The 17,231-nt window shown below is 33.6% G+C and overlaps 1 protein-coding gene across 12 annotated transcripts in view; it reads left to right on the top strand.

Moving 5' to 3' along the window:
- Positions 1-17,231, top strand: part of Picalm (phosphatidylinositol binding clathrin assembly protein) — a 100,166-nt gene that overhangs the window by 45,343 nt on the left and 37,592 nt on the right. For all 12 annotated transcript variants that reach the window (XM_047519414.1, XM_047519413.1, XM_047519412.1 and 9 more), the window contains exons 5-9: positions 2,255-2,348; positions 6,915-7,026; positions 8,640-8,746; positions 12,003-12,044; positions 17,088-17,173. In XM_047519414.1, coding sequence (XP_047375370.1) covers positions 2,255-2,348; positions 6,915-7,026; positions 8,640-8,746; positions 12,003-12,044; positions 17,088-17,173 — 441 coding nt within the window. The remainder of the gene's footprint in view (positions 1-2,254; positions 2,349-6,914; positions 7,027-8,639; positions 8,747-12,002; positions 12,045-17,087; positions 17,174-17,231) is intronic.

Raw genomic sequence — 17,231 nt, 5'->3', positions numbered from 1 at the left:
TTCACTTGAATCAGCCAAATTTCGGATGTTTAGTTAGCCACATTTAACTAGTCAGTCTACCATATTAAATTATAGAGTAGTTTCATCATCACAGGTAGTTCTGTTGAGTGGTGCGATGTTAAAAAGAGGACAATGGACTGACCGAATGGGATGCTGAAGACCTGCATAAGTGGTATTTCTGTTTGATAGAAAAAGACCTCTTCCATTGCAATAGGAGGAGACCAAATAGATATAGTTTGGGTTTCAAGAAGACCAGACAGTGTCTTTTTTATTGTTTATTTCTGAATGAAGTACTTTGGGAGATTATGATCCAAGAGTTCGTGTGAGTAGACAGCAATATAGAAGTAGGAGAAATAGTTATGAACATACTTAGGAAAGCAGTTCACTAAACAAAGCTAAGAAGATTGCTCACAATGTTGAATACCTATTAAAGGTTGATGGTCATGAATTCATTTTTGCCAGTTTGCTCAGGTGTGTGGTTTTCCTTACTAGTACACAATTGTGTGTGTATAGGCACACGTAGCTTAATTGAATTAAGCATTTGCTTAGCCAGAATTGTGAATTTTCCAGATGATTGCAGTGAAAGAAGACAGGTGCAAGAAATTAGGGATATTTGTAAGAGGGTGTTTACGACAATGATCTGTGGAATAATAAGCTACATAAAGAAAGTAAAAATGAGAAGGGATCAATATAGGTAGCTGTAGAGTTGATAAATTGAGGTTTTTGATGAGGCCAAATAGTGTTTAGCTTGAGGATACTTCACCAAAGCATTTGGAAGGTTAAAAGGTTATTGTCATAGGGCAAGGTGGCTGAATTTTGTCTTTTTAAAATCTGAGAGCTAAGGAGTGGAATAGTGTATCTTGGGACAGTAAGGATCTGACTGTAAGAATAGGGGATGCTGTAAAGGAGCTTTGAGATCAAGATGTTGAAGTTAACCAAAAAGACTAAACCAATGTACAAGTCTTTTGTACTAGAGAAAGACCAGAAGGTAAAAAAATAACTTCATCAAGAAGAGAGAGGGAAAAGGGAGAATGAGAATGTGATGTTTATGAAAATGAAGGTTTGCAAAGAGGGATTGGTATTCTCAGCCCAAATTCCAGCAGCTGGTATCAGCCTAGGTAGTTACTTGAGAGGAAATAGTTTCAAACAGTTGATGAATTGGTTAACACATTGATTAGTAAGACTATTTAGGGTAAAAGTGGTTAGTAGCAGCCTAACTAAAGCAGTTCAGTGTTTATTAACTGTTGTTTCCTGCAGAGCATTATTGTTGCTTTTCATAGCTTAATTTTTTTTTCCTGGTATCTGGATTGTGGTTGATTAGGTTTTAGCTATAATCTATATTATAAGCTATTTGAGTCCTGAATAAAATACTTTGAATACAGCAGTGTTCCAAGACTTGAGTTCGTCTCTTAACTCCCATTTTAGTCAGCCTTTTCACTGCTGTGACAAAAAGACCTGACAAGAACAATTTTGAAGGATGAATAGTTTATTTGGGGGCTCACAGTTTCAGCGGTCTCGGTCCATAGACAGCTCCATTCCTTGGGGCTCTAGATGAGGCAGACTATCATGGTGAAAGAGTGTGGCAGAAGGAGGCGGCTCACATGATGATGAGAAAACAGAGAAAGAGACTCCACTAGCCAGATACAAAATACATACCTAAAGGCACAGTCCCAGTAACCCACCTCTTCAAACCACACCTTATCTGCCTTCAAGTATTACTCAGTTAATCCCATCAGTGAATTAATTCACTGATTGGGTTAAAGCTCTCATAACCCATTAATTCTACTTCTAAACCTTGTGTTGTATTACACATGAGCTTTTGGAGAACATCTCAAATCCAAACTGTAACAACTACATAATGTTTTAACTGTTCAGTGTTCAAATGATTTTCTTTTTTTTAATTGATTAAGTCTGACTTTCACATACATGAGTGATGATTGTGAAGATTATATGGTTTCCCTATAGGAAAAGTACACTATTGACCTGGTATATAATATAAACTTTAGTTCTTATGTCTCATGCTTTACATCTTTCTTTTTGCTTTTAAATGAACACAGTGTTATTGGAAATATATAGTGTGGCTTTATTTTTTTTTCCTGTGTGATCCTTGCTTGTGGTTTTAAGTACATTGACTTAAAAATTCATGACATTTCATTAGCAACTTTATTCCCTAAGTATAGACCCAGATGGGAGTTTGAAATCTGATTTGTTAGCAGATTCATTTGTTTCTTTCTTTTTTATTCTTTCATAATAGGGCTGATGGAGTTATGAGAACAATGAACACAGAAAAACTGTTAAAAACTGTACCAATTATTCAAAATCAAATGGATGCACTCCTTGATTTTAATGTAAGTCAATTATACATTTGTAATTTAAGATTTAAAATACTGCATCATTGTAACCAGTCAATTTTTATTCTCAAGTTTTCATAGACTTTCTCACAGTATAAAATCCTATTTGCCTAAATATTTTCTATAAATGTCCCTAGACAAATTCCTTTTCATTTTTATGTTTTAGATTTACTCTAATTTCTTATGTGTTTCTTTAGCTCTAGAATTTTAGATGTATAAACTAAAGAAAGTGATGGAGAAGACAAAGGGGTTGATCTGAAAATGTATTTTATTTTCAAATCTAAAATATGCATAATGATTTTCTTTATGAAACACCTTATTGTTTCACTTCTGTTTTATAACAATTATCAGAAATAAAGGGAAGTTCAAATGGTGTAATAGCCTGTTATGTATTACCCAAAGGGCATTGTGTTCCCTGGAGATTTTATTTAAATGACCATTATCTGAACCAAGTTGCCAGCATTGTCATTAGTTTGTACTGTGTTAGAAGTTAGCATTTGCAACTCTTCTCTCTTCTTCTTCCTCTCCCTGTGTCCTCTGGTTTTATTGGTGCATTATAATTATACTTAACAGCAGGATTTATTGTTCCATATTTGTACATGTATATAACATAATTAGGTCTTTTCCTCCCCTTGTTTCTCTCTGTGGTCCCCTTCCTCTACTTCACTGGTGTCCCTTCTATTTTCATGAGGACCCTCTCTCCCCCTTTTCTTTTCCTTTTTCTTCTGTAGCTTCCACGTATGAGAAAAAACATGACCCTTTATCTGACTTTCGCTTATTTTGCTTAACATAATGTTCTCAAGTTACATCCATTTTCCTGCAAATGACATAATTTCATTTTCTTTGTGACTGACTAAAACTCCATTGTGTATATATGTATCCCATTTTCTTATCCATTCATCCCTTGATGGATACCTTGACTGTTTCCATAGTTTGTCAATGGTGCTACTATAAACATGGGTATGCATGTACCATTTAGCATGATGACTTCAGTTCTTTATGATAAATAATGAGGAATGATATAGTTAGGTCATATGGTGGTTCCATTCCTGGTCTTTTGAGGAACCACCATACTGATTTTCATAGTGCCTGTATTAATTTTGTCTCAACAACAGTATATTATTACTTTCCCCCTGCATCCTTGCCAGCTTTGAATGTTATTTATATTTTGAGGATTGCCATTCTAATTGGAATGAGATGAAATCTCAGTAAAGTTTTTTGACTTGCATTTCCTGTTTGCTGAAAAGTTGACCATTTTTTCATACATTTGTTGGCCATTTGTATTTCTTCTTTTGAGAAGTATCCATTCAGTTTATTTGCCAATTTATTGACTGGATTATTTTGTGTTTTGGGGGGTGTTAATTTTATGTTCTTTATATATTCTGAATATTAACTCTATTGGAAAAACTTCTGGCAAAGATTTTTCTCCCATTCTGTTGGCTATCTTCACTCTCTTATTTCCTTTGCTGTGCAGAAGCTTTTTAATTGGATGCCATCCCATTTTTTAATACTTGTTTTTATTTTCTGAGTTTTAGGAATCCTACTGAGGAAGTTGTTGCCTGCACCTATATGTTGGAATATTGATCCTATGTTTTCCTCTCTATTTCAAGGTTTCTGGTCAAATTTCTAGGTCTGGGATCCATTTTCAGTTGACTTTTGTGCAGGGTGAGGTATAGAAATCTATAGTTTTCTTCTTCACCAGGATTTTCACTTCTTCCACCACCATTTGTTAAGACTGCCTTTTTCCAATGTATATTTTTGGCACCTTTGTCGAGGATTAGTTGACACTATCTGGGTGGGTTCGTCTCTCTGTCTTCTATTCCATTTATTCATATGTCTTTTTAAACCAGTACCATGCAGTTTTTGTTACTATACCTTTCTAGTATAATATAAAATAGAGCATTGTAATTCCTCCAGCATCGTTCTTTTTGGTTAGAGTTGTTTTGGCTGTTCTGGATCTTTTATTCTTCTATATGAATTTTAGGACTTTTTTTGTGAAGACTCATTGGTATTTTAATGGAGATAGCATTGAATCTGTAGATTCCTTTTGGTAATATAGTCATTTTAACGGTATCAGTTCTTCCTCCCCATTCATCTTTCATGGTCTTCTTCACCTTCTTTCTTCAATGATCTATAATTTTTATTGTAGAAGTCTTTTACCTCCTTGGTTAGATTTATTCTTTGGTTATGTATGTATGTATGTTAGTTATGTATGTTTTCATGAGGTTATTATGAATGGAATTACTTTCTTGATTTCTTTTTAGTAAATTCATTGGTGTATAGGAAAGTTATTGATTTTTGTGTGCTGATTTTTGTATCCTGCTAATTTACTGAATTTTTTATTAACTCTGGAAATCTTCTAATGGAGATTTTTAGATCTTCTAAGTATAGGATCTTAATATCTGTAAACAGTGGTAATATGACTTCTTCCTTACCTCTCTGTATCTCTTTTATTTCCTTTTCTTGCCTAATTGCTCAGGCTAAAATTTTAAGTAATTATATTGAATAGGAGTGGTGAGAGTAGACATCCTTGTCTCGTTACTGATTTTAGAGGAAATACTTACAGTTTTTTTCCATTCACTGTAATATTGGCTTTGGGTTTGTCCCATATAGTCTTTATGATGTTGTGGTAACTTTCTTCTTTCTCTTAGTTTCTTCAGTATTATTATTTTTTATACAAATAGGTGCAGAATTTTGTTGTAAGCTTTATCTGCATCTGTTGAGATTATTATATGGTTTTGATCCTTAATTCTATTTATGTAGTGAATTCCATTTATTGATTCATGTATTTTAACCATCTTTGCATCCCTGGAATGAAATGAACTTGGTCATAAAGTACAGTCTTCTTTATGTGTTGTTAAATATGATTTGCTAAGTTGTTTTTTTTTTTTTTTTTTTAATTAGAGCATTATTGTTATACATAGTAGTTGGGTGCATTTTGACAAAAATCATGGGTGTAAATAATTTGATTTCAATCCCTATTTATGCCCCTTCCCTTTTCTTCTCCCACCTCTTATTCTTTTCCCCCTACTATCCTGATTTTCCTTTTGCTTATTTATTTATTTGTTTGATTTGTACTTACATATACATAAAGAAATTCTTTTGGTACATTTATATATGCATATAACATGATTTTGTTAAATATAGTCCATATTTCCTCTCCTTCCCATTTGTACTCTCTACCTCTTGTTCTCTTCCACCAATCTTCCCTATCTCTTTATATCAACCCTCTACTTGCCTTCTTTGATTTGGTAAGTTTCATTAAGGATTTTTGTGTCTATGTTCATCAAGGATATTGGTCTGTAAGTTTTCTTTCCTTGATATAGCCCCCTTCCCTTCTCTCATTTTGGCCTGTTAATCCCTTGAATGAGATTGTGATGATTTCATGATGAAATTGATTTTTTTTTTTTTAACTTATGTTATCAGCTGCTAGTCTTAATGCTTCTTCAGGCAGGAAGTAGATCTGTGTTGTTCTCTGCTGTATCCCCATTGTCCGAGAATGCATGGCACATAGTTAAGTGTCCAGTAAATGAATCCTGTGTTTCAAAGAATAGAGCAGGATTATCAAACTGCAGCCTGCTGCCTGGTTTTGTATGGCACATGAGATAAAAATTGTTTTTCTATCTTGAAACAGTTGAAAAAATTTTGAGGAGTATTTTGTGACAGGTGAAAATTATAAGAAATTTCAGATTTCAGTGTTCATAATAGTATTCTTGGATCATAGTCAGGCTTATTGGTTTACATACTGTCCATGGTTGCTTTCATATTGTAACAGCAGAGTGCTTAAACTGGGTGGCCCATAAGTCTGAAACATTTACGGTCTGACCCTTTACTCTCCCCAATGCCCCATCTTGCTGACTCCTGTTCTAATGTATATAGCAATTTACGTGGTTCATCCATTTGATTGATTCCTTATATTAAAAATAAAGATATTTCCAGTATTCTTGATAGATAAATCAGTGCTATTTTTTGTTACAATATAATTTATGTGTCAGCTACTGTGGTAGACTATTCTTAATCATGATATCACTTAATTTTCCCAGTGACCACCTGAGGTAAGTCAGTTTGTAATACTGGGAAAAAGTATACTTAAAAAGAAAATACCTATCTTCTGTCTACCTTTTCTCAGTGTTACAGTGATTGTAGTAGCCATCCAATACTTAATACTTATTTTAAAATAATTCAGTAAGTGTTTCATGAGCTTCTGTTATAGTCTAGAAATTTCAGAAGTTAAAGGGTAAATGACATTATTTTTTCCCCTCATGACATATTTATGCACTAAAATGAATGTTCAAAAATGGTCAATTTTGTTTGTATTTTTTATGTAAATATGAATCTTATACCAAGATTTTTGTAATATTTGGCTTGTAACTCTAATTGTAAGAAATCAAAAAATTCACATATTAGGAAATTTATATGTAGTGTAGGTTTACAGAGTAAATGTACACTTTTTCTCTAATATGCATAAATGTTCGAATTTACTGTTTTAATTTGAAGAGAGTCTTTTAGTCATTTTCATATAAAACATAAAATTAGCTAACTCATTTTCCATTTTTCTTCCAGGTTAATAGCAATGAACTTACAAATGGGGTAATAAATGCTGCCTTCATGCTCCTGTTCAAAGATGCCATTAGACTATTTGCAGCATACAATGAAGGAATTATTAATCTGTTGGGTAAATACTATTGTAACCTAATAACATTTTGTTTCTTAACTTATATGAATAAATAATATTGACTGAATTGTTACTTAAAGCTGCCTAAAAGTTCATTGGGAAGTGTTCATTGTAATTTATTTGTAGATAATTCTATGCCTGATTATATGTGCAAGTTATTAAATTCATATTTTTATAGCCAGAATGTTCAGCTAGATGGCCTTAGATTGTATTTATGTATTTATGTATTGCAGTTCTCTGACTGAACCCAGGGGGCACTGGACTATATTTCTACCCCACTTATCCCACCCAACCTTTTTATTTATTTATTTATTTATTTTTTTAACTTAGAAAATTTCTAAATTGCAGGGAGTTGACTTGTGGTCCTTCTGCCTCAACCTCTTGGGTAACCGGAATTATAGGAAATGCCACATTGCCCAACTGAACTTTATATCTATTTCTTCTGCCCATGTTTTATATTTCAGAAATATGCAAAAGAAATCTATTAAAAATTAAGTTGATTTAAGATAGTAAATTCTATGCTATATTTATTAAAATGGGAAAAAAACCCAAATTTTGGTCCTACAGAAATCTTATTTCCTCACAGTTCATTCCATAATGAGATTTGTAAAATTGACTTTTTTTTTTTTTTTACCCTAAATTTAATTTGGGCAAGGGTGTGGTAGGATTGAACTCAGAGTATCTTGAATTTTACACTCTTGTCTCCCACTGAGCTATGCCTTAGGTCCATATACTTAATTTTAAAATGAAAAATTATTTTGGATGCATTAAGCATTTATTTTTATGGGTGCCTTTTACTTTTAGGCATGATAAGAATTTGTAGAACTTTCTTGTGTATTCAGTGGAATGAAAGTAATTTTTGCTTAGAAATACTCATTTATCTTGGTGTGACTTGGGTGAAATTTAAAAAAAAAAAAAAAAAAAATCCCTGCAAAGAGTGCTGAAATATTAGGTGTCAGATGTCAAGTATTTTTATTTCAGTGTGCTCGTTCTCTCCCCATCCACCCTTTAGAAAGTACTTATTTAAATCTAATTTTGATAAACTAGGGTAACATAATTTTATTCGGAGATGCTTTAATCTATGAGGATAGGAAAACGGCCTATTTTTTTTTTTCATAAGGAGAAATGTAGGGTGTTCTTTTCTATAAAGTTGTGAAAAATATAGTCTTCCAACCTATGATTGGTATAAATTAAGGTCTTTATTGCTTTTCACATTAAATTTAAATGAGCTTTCCAAGTAACTTTGAACCTGGTAAAGTTGCCATCTTAGTGTATTAATACTAATGTACTATTAGTAAAACTATTTGTAAATATTATTGCTTTTTAAAATAAAGTATGATATGTATACTGCAAATATATACTTAGGGAATTTTGACAGTAGTAGTTGTTGAACAAACTAGTAATACGAGTAAAATCAAGTAATTTTCTATTTTTAATATAATAACACCTCTTCTGATTTGCTTTAAAACCTAAACTAATCTAACATATGTTTTTGTTGTAGGGTATATCCTTTGAGAGACCTATATGGTATTTTTGGAGTTGTTACTGAATCTTTTTCCTTTAAGTATTACATTTTATGTGAATAAAAGTATTTTTATATTTACTTTTGGCAGAAAAATATTTTGATATGAAAAAGAACCAGTGCAAAGAAGGTCTTGACATCTATAAGAAGTTCTTGACTAGGATGACAAGAATCTCAGAGTTTCTCAAAGTTGCAGAGGTAAAGTATCTTTCAGGGACTGGGCTTCCTAACTTGCTTTTTGTCTGTGAGTATAGATATTGAGGAAATCACTCATTATCCAAATGAAAGAAATGTCTTATATATATATATATATATATAGTCTTATATATATATAAAAAATGTCATATATATTTATATAATCATGTTAATATACTGTATTGAATTCTCTGATAGGTTATGGATTTGATATAACATTTAATAAAATATGTGCTATATAGTTAATTCAATAGGGCATATTAAAATCATCTATTTTTAAATTGTTCTCTGTAAAATAAGATAAATGATATAACCATGTAGGCTGTGGTTTTTATGTTTATAATCAACCATGTAATTTAGAAGGGTTATTCTGTTAATTGTGGTAGAGAATACTCAGTGTTAGTATATGTTCCCTTTCCTTCAGTGAGACCTGCAGGTAGAGCCACATAGTTCAGAGTATCTTTATATTCAATATCATTGATTTTGAAAATCATGAAAAGTAGATTATAGGATAATGTAATTTTGCAAGCCTATTTTAAAAATTAATTTTCTGAAATTATCACAGAAGACAGATGTAGTAATGCTTGGGGGCATTATCTTGTCAATCCAGAGGCAGCTTTCAAGGGTTTTCCTTTTCTCCACTGTCTATCCATTACTGCCATAGATGTCTCCCTAGAGTAATTTGATCAATCACATCAAAGACGATACTCTGGAACTAGCAAGATAGCGATTCTAGGCTGTATTACTATTGTGGTATTTTATTCTATAGCAGATGGTATAGTGTAGAACAGGACGATGAGAACTTTAAAGAAAACAGCCTTGTGGTTTTTTTTTGTTTTTGTTTTTGTGGTACTAGGGATTAAACCCAGGTCCTTATGCATGCTAGGTAAGCCTTCTACTATATTGAGCTATACCCTCAGCCCTACCCTTGTTGTTTATCTGCTTTTTTATGATGCCTACTGAAATTTATTTTGGATTTAAAGATCTTTCAAGGATAAATTGATTTTTTTTTCTGTAAGATTAGTTATATGCTAAAAACATGAAAGTAGAATTTATGCTGAAATTGCAGTAAATTTTTAAAATAAGTGTTAATTTGTTGATTTTTGTCTTTGTTCTCTCACATTCTTTGCATTTGGTAGTTAATAGTTACTGGCATAAGTTTTTAAGCACTTCATCTCTAGAACCATCTGCTCCATATGATCTGAGAAATATGAACACTCCCTTGCCTTAAAATACTCTGTCATGAGACTATGTGGGCTTGCACTTTAAGAGATCTTAGTTCTTGGGAGTAAAGGCAAGAGTAACCTTTTGAATTATGTTTGAAGGGGACACATATCTCAGGCAATAATGAACTATTAACATCATTCTGTGATCCTTGGAGGTTGAGAAAAAAAAGAAAGAATGATTTGAAGATGAAACATGACCACAGGAGGAAGTACAGTTTTCTTAATTTCTGTGCTAGAGTAATGTAGGAACTTTTATCTTTTTTGCTGAAAATTGCCTTCTACCTGAACATTGTGAAAGTGTGTTGGGAGTTTTTTGGACACAGATATATACTGGTTAGATATCCCTTGACCTTTGTATAAAACCAGAACTACCTGACTAAACATACATTTGGTGATTGTCAGGAAAAGCTTATTTTTTTTTTTTTTATTATTATTTATTTTTTTTTTTACGTTTACATAGGGTAATGATGTTTATTATATTTTTCCCCTCCCCCCCACCCCTCCCACCCCTCCCACCCCTCTTTTCCCTCTACACAGTCCTTCTTTCCTTCATTCTTACTGCTCTCCTTAGCCTAACTCTAAACCTAACCCTAAACCTAATGCTAGCCCGTCCCACCCCCCATTATATGTCCTCATCCGCTTATCAGCGAGATCATTCGTCCTTTAGTTTTTTGAGATTGGCTTATCTCACTTAGCATGATATTCTCCAATTTCGACCATTTGCCTACAAATGCCATAATTTTATCATTCTTCATTGCGGAGTAATATTCCATTGTATAAATATGCCACAGTTTCTTTATCCATTCATCAACTGAAGGGCATCTAGGTTGGTTCCACAATCTGGCTATGGTGAATTGAGCAGCAATGAACATTGATGTGGCTGTATCTCTGTAGTATGCTGATTTTAAGTCCTTTGGGTATAGGCCAAGGAGTGGGATAGCTGGGTCAAATGGTGTTTCCATTCCAAGCTTTCTGAGGAATCTCCACACTGCTTTCCAGAGTGGTTGCACTAATTTGCAACCCCACCAGCAATGTATGAGTGTTCCTTTTTCACCACATCCTCGCCAACACCTATTGTTGCTTGTATTCTTGATAATCGCCATTCTAATTGGGGTGAGATGAAATCTTAGGGTAGTTTTGATTTGCATTTCCCTTATTACTAGGGATGTTGAACATTTTTTCATATATCTGGTGATTACTTGTACATCTTCTTCTGTGAAGTGTCTGTTCATTTCCTTAGCCCATTTGTTGATTGGATTATTTGTATTCTTCGTGTAGAGTTTTTTGAGTTCTTTATAGATTCTGGAAATTAGCGCTCTATCTGAGGTATGGTTGGCAAAGATATTCTCCCACTCTGTAGGCTCTCTCTTCACATTTCTGATAGTTTCCTTTGCTGAGAGAAAGCTTTTTAGTTTGAATCTATCCCAGTTGTTGATTCTTGCTTTTATTTCTTGTGCTATGGGAGTCCTGTTAAGGAAATCTGATCCTGAGCCAACAAGTTGAAGATTTGGACCTACTTTTTCTTCTATAAGATGCAGGGTCTCTGGTCTGATTCCGAGGTCCTTGATCCATTTTGAGTTGAGTTTTGTGTAGGGTGAGAGATAGGGGTTTAGTTTCATTCTATTGCATATAGTTAGGAAAAGCTTATTTTATGGAGAATGACAAAGTTGATATCATCAGGTTTGTTTAAGTGTCTATGTCCTAAGGAACTTTTTTGTGGTTATCCTTCCTTATTCTTGCCATAGTGTTTTTATTATATGACAGAATTTTTCAGATTTGTAGCAAAGTTGCTTACAAAGGTATTTAGAAGACACTGGAATTTTAAATAGGCTTCACTTAAATTTCTGACTTAAGTTTCTCTACTGTTTAAGATTCATAGAGCCATCAAATAATATATGTGCCATTGGAGTCACTGAGATTAAATATTTTTCTGTTTTTAAGAAGTCATTCTACAGTATGTCATTTCCCCACATTTTATTTACAAACATCTTTATTATAATTTCATCTGCTAAATACAATGCTTCTTCTTACAGCAAGTTGGAATTGACAGAGGTGATATACCAGACCTTTCACAGGTAAGTATATTATTAAAATATCAGTTCACTTTCTGTTATATACTACAGTGCTAAGATGATAAATAATCTTTAATCCCTATTGTCAAGGAGATCAGTATAATTTTTCTCAACAGATTTTACAATTTTGATATTGCTGAAGATTGTTCTAACACTATAACCACATATAATGATCACATACAATGATCATCCTATCCACTACTATTCTGTACCATTCTTTTATTTATTCCCTTTAGTCCCTCCACCCGACCCCAATCATTGCCAAAAAAGTAAAAAAAAGAAAAAAAACCTTGAAACTGAGCTTAGAATAGTATTGTACAAAATTTTCATTATATTGGTGGTAGAGAATTATTTTACATAGGACTTAATTTTTCCTGTTTTAAAAGTTTGACTTTGGGGCCGGGGTTGTGGCTCAGTGGTAGAACGCTTGCCCAGCATGTGTAAGGCATTGGGTTTGATCCTCAGCACCACATAAAAATAAATAAATAAAAGTATTGTGTTCATCTACAACTAAAAATATATAATTTTTTTAAAAAAGTTCTGCTTTGGCTTTTTGGCTCAGATGGGAGTATTAAATAGGATAAACATCAAAATATAATACAGGACTAAGAGAGCAGACTTTGGTAAATCTGTCAAAGCTTAAGTCCTGTTTGCAGTTAGCTGGCTGGTGATTTTGGGGAAGTCACTCTGTCTCTATGCTTTAACTTTCATCATCTGTAAAATGGGGATATGGTAGTACCTACCTCACATGGTACATTGGAGATTAAATGAGCTAATATCTAAAAAAAATTCAGAGTACTAAATATTTAGTTAATGTTAATTGTTATTTAACATCATCTTCAAAAAAATTGTGGGAAAGAAACGTTATACCTGCAGTTTCTTCTGACTTATTCTGTTTGTTTACTGAGTATTTAGAAAGTACCTGGCATAAACTGTCTTTCTTAAATCACTTATGTCAGTTATGTCCTTAATAGTTGACATCTCTTTTACCTTGGTTTGAACCATTCAATGACATCTCTCATACACTTTCTTATGATTGTTTCTTATTTTGTTTCTTTGTATTCATTCTGATTCATCCCTTTGATCTTAAGACTAAGTATGCCATAGATTTAGTTATGGGTTATATGTAAGTAAAGCACTCATGCATATGTCCACATGAGATAAAATGGCTTCGTTAAGACAGAGCATGTTATTCTGGGCCGAGTATGAGACAAGTCATTGCTTGAAGAATGTGTGGTATAAAATGATCCAGCAGCTTCGAATTGTTCCATCACGAATCCCATTTGTCATGCCAGCTTCTACTATATTTTGTTTTAAAATAATCAACCTTAGATAATACATAGAAATTACCGCTGTCAACATTTATAGTTTTTAATGTTCATAGCATTATAATTGAGCAGGGTTGGTCAGCCTCCACCCCTCCCTCCCTCTTTATTTGATCTCTAAGCAAAAAGAACAAGCCAGGCATTCTTTTGGTGATTTCAGAAGTTTTTCAGGAGTGAATAAAAAGTTGTCTACACTTTAGGTAAGATGGTGGTAATGTAGGAGAATGGAAATTGGCAATTATTTATTTTTTAAAATAAATTGCTCTGTCTAGGATGTGAAACATCACATTTTTTTCACTCTTACTGCACATTTGCATTTTCACAAAGTTACTATGCTTAGGAGGAATTTTAGAAATGGTTTGTCAAAATTTTTAACTTTAATATTTGTAAACCACATCTTAAACCCTTCAGAAAAAAGTGAAGTACGCTTTGAATGGGCCCAGTTTTAACCTGTGATTTATCTGTGAAGTGGATGTGCTAATGTTGCCTACTTCATGAATTCAGTGATCCTATGCAAGATAGCTAATGTACTGCTGTTGTTAGAAGAACTTTTAAAAATGTTAGCCACAGTCCTCAACGTCCCCATGATCATCTACACGGAAAGCTCTTATCATCTGATTAACAGACTCTTTGTTGGGGGGAGGGGTACATGTATGTTCTGTTTTCATCATAAAAGTCAAACTTATAATCTATTTTTTTTATTTTAAATGGTTTTCTCCTAGATCTCCCTTGTGGTAAGGTCTTGGTATACTGTTTAGAGAAAATACTGAAAGAAATCATTAAAGTTATAATTTGTAGAAGAATTAGCTAGGTGCTGCCTCTTCTGGTTTTGGAATCTGTAACCCAGAAACTATCTCAAATCTTAAAGAATATTTGGAGTAAAGAAATGTCATTGAGCCGTGCATGGTGGTGCATTCCCATAATCCCAGCAGCTTGGGAGGCTGAGGCAGGAGGGTCACAAGTTCAAAACCAGCCTCAGCAACTTAGCAAGGCTCTAAGCAACTTAGGATCCTGACTCAAAATAAAATATAAACAGAGCTCAGTGGTTAAGTGCCCATGGATACAATCCCTGGTACCCACCCCTACCCCAAAAAATGTCATTGATGCATTTGCTTTGCTTAGAATGAACTGTTCTTGTCCTACACACTGAAAGATTTCTTCTTGAAAGAAATTTACCCTTTCCTAGCACAAGTTTGATATCTGACCACTAGTCCAAGAGTTCTAAACTAGTAATTTTTAAAACATATATCATATTAAATATCCATTTCAGTGACATTTCTTAGATGTAGATATTTGTTTAACCAGTAAACCATTCAAGACAGATCATTTTCATCACCCCAATCTTTTGTGTCCCCCTCCATGTTCAATTACAAGTTTGATTTCTGATGTAGGTTGAGCATCCCTAATTCAAAAACCAAAATGCTATAAAACCTGAAACTGAGTGCCCACATGATACTACAACTGGAAGATTTTATATCTGGCCTCATGTGGATAGACCATAGTCAAAATGCAAGCACACAAAAAGTACTATATGAAATTACTCTTAGACTATGTGTGTCAGGTGTATTATGAAACATGAATTCATGTTTAGATTTGGAACCCATCCCCAAGATACCTCATTATATATGTATGCAAATGTTCCAAATTAAGGAATCCAGAAGACTTCTGATCCTAAACATTTCAGATAAGATATACTTGGTTTGTAGCATAATTTTATCAGCTCTTGAACTTAATATGAATAGAATCAATAAATTATATAAGTTGTAAACATACAGTGGCAGTACAGAATTAAACTTGGTGTATCCTACTATACTCTCAAAACACAGATAATTTGAGATAACAGATGTGTGAGGTTTCTCCCCCCACACAGCAAGCAAGAAGTCCTGTAGCACCAGCTGGGTGTCCCCTAAGTCACTTGAGTTCAATTTAATTCAGACACACTCTACCTGAAGATAGCCAGATCCCACAGTGCCCAAATGTGCCACCTTCCTCCCACTTGAGTTGTGAATCAGTAGAAGGTTGTTTTACTAGTATTTCTGACTAGCTACCTATAAATTAGGATTCTAATAACCCTCTTTTTCAGGTTTGGTTAATTTGCTAGAGTGATTTAGAGAATTCAGGGAAATATTTATTATAAAGGATACAGATAAAGAGTTTATAGGATGAAGCATGTGGAAAGGGATATGGAGCTTCCAAGCCCTCTCTGGGCATGCCACTTCCAAAAGTGCTCTGACCTGACCTTTAGGGTTTTTATGGAGATTTCATTGTATAACCATGATTGAAGAAGCGTGCGCAGCTCTGTAAAAATATGATTGGACAAAAAGGGTATGATCTAATGCTAACAGACTGAGTAGAAAAACTCAGACTCGTCTGTTCAGATTCTTCTGGGCCTTTCTTTTCAGCATTCCTTTCTTCCAGGTGTGGGGCAGGGTCCCTTTTGAAATGTTGGGTCTTATGATCTATTATCAAACAAGTTAGGTCAGAGAATTCCTTTATGCCAGCTCCAAGACAGAAGAGAAAGAGAAGATTAGAGCATGTTTTTAGTTTTTGTAATGGTTCTCATGGAGAGAAATCTTTGTTTCTATGACCTGCCTTGGAGAGAAAAAGGAGCAGGTGACAGGAGGGCAGGAGGTGAGAAAGACTTCGCTTCCTGAGCTCTGAAGCATCTTAGGAATTTTTTTCCCCCCTTGGTGTTGAGGCTTGAACCCAGGGCCATGTGCATGTTAGGCAAGTGCTATACTTTTGAGCTAAATCTCTAGCCCACTCTTAGGAAATTACAAAGGCTGTGGGAGCTATATGTCAGGAACAAGTAGATGAAAATAAAAGGGTATGTGTGTGTTATACAAGTATTTACTCTTATATCTGGCTGATAATATGTTTTGAGATCTTTTCATGTTGTTAAAATGTACCATTAATTAATTCATTCTTCATTAGTTTTAAGTAGTATTTCATCCTTTCAGCTTAGTTTTTCAAATGAATTTTGGGATTGTTCAAATTCTTGACTATTTTAAATAAAGCTACTTAAAACATTGTTAAGTGAGTCTTATGCAGATAAGTTTTCATCTCTTTTGGGTAAATAATTAGTGAAATTGGGTCATTAGGTAGATGTGAATTTAACATTATAAAAGACCTGATCCTTTTCCAGGTGGTGTATTCTCACCAGTGGTGTATAAGAGTTCCATTTTCATATCCTCACTAACAATTGATAATAGCTCATCTATTTAATTTTAGCTATTCTAGTAGATGAAAAGGTGTATTTCATTGTAATTTTAATTTGCATCTCCTTGATGCTAGTCTTCCATATCATTTATCAATAACTACTCAAAAGTAATGTTTGGGTGAATTTAATTACTCAGCAAAATTAAGTATCTGCTGCATGCTCAATAATATGTCTAGATTTTAAGAGTGTGTTTTACTTAAAGGTCAAGTAAGTTAAATATAAAAAGTTTTAAGTCCTTACAAGATCTTTTGATGTTTCATGTTTACATAGTCTTCAGTTTTTATATTTTTGCTGTATTTTTATTAATACCTCCAACTAGGTCATGTTTATATAATAAGATAGTAGTCATTATCATTGGGTAGCTAAAACTCCTTCCTCACTGTTCTTAGTGCTGGAGAAACATATCCATTTATTTTTGTTGCTCTCATGTTAGATGACACTTGATTTATTTTGGCCAATGACCTGGTTATTATGAAAGTCTTAATATTTGTACAATTCTAGGCCCCCAGTAGTCTTCTTGATGCTTTGGAACAACATTTAGCTTCTTTGGAAGGAAAGAAAATCAAAGATTCTACAGCTGCAAGCAGGTACATTATTCTTTGTAGGGCAAAGAGTGGGAGTGATTTTTCTGAGGGGGTAGATGAT

Source organism: Sciurus carolinensis, chromosome 11 (assembly GCF_902686445.1).
Source record: "Sciurus carolinensis chromosome 11, mSciCar1.2, whole genome shotgun sequence".
Classification (NCBI taxonomy): domain Eukaryota; kingdom Metazoa; phylum Chordata; class Mammalia; order Rodentia; family Sciuridae; genus Sciurus; species Sciurus carolinensis.
This window is presented reverse-complemented; position numbering and strand designations above follow the sequence as displayed.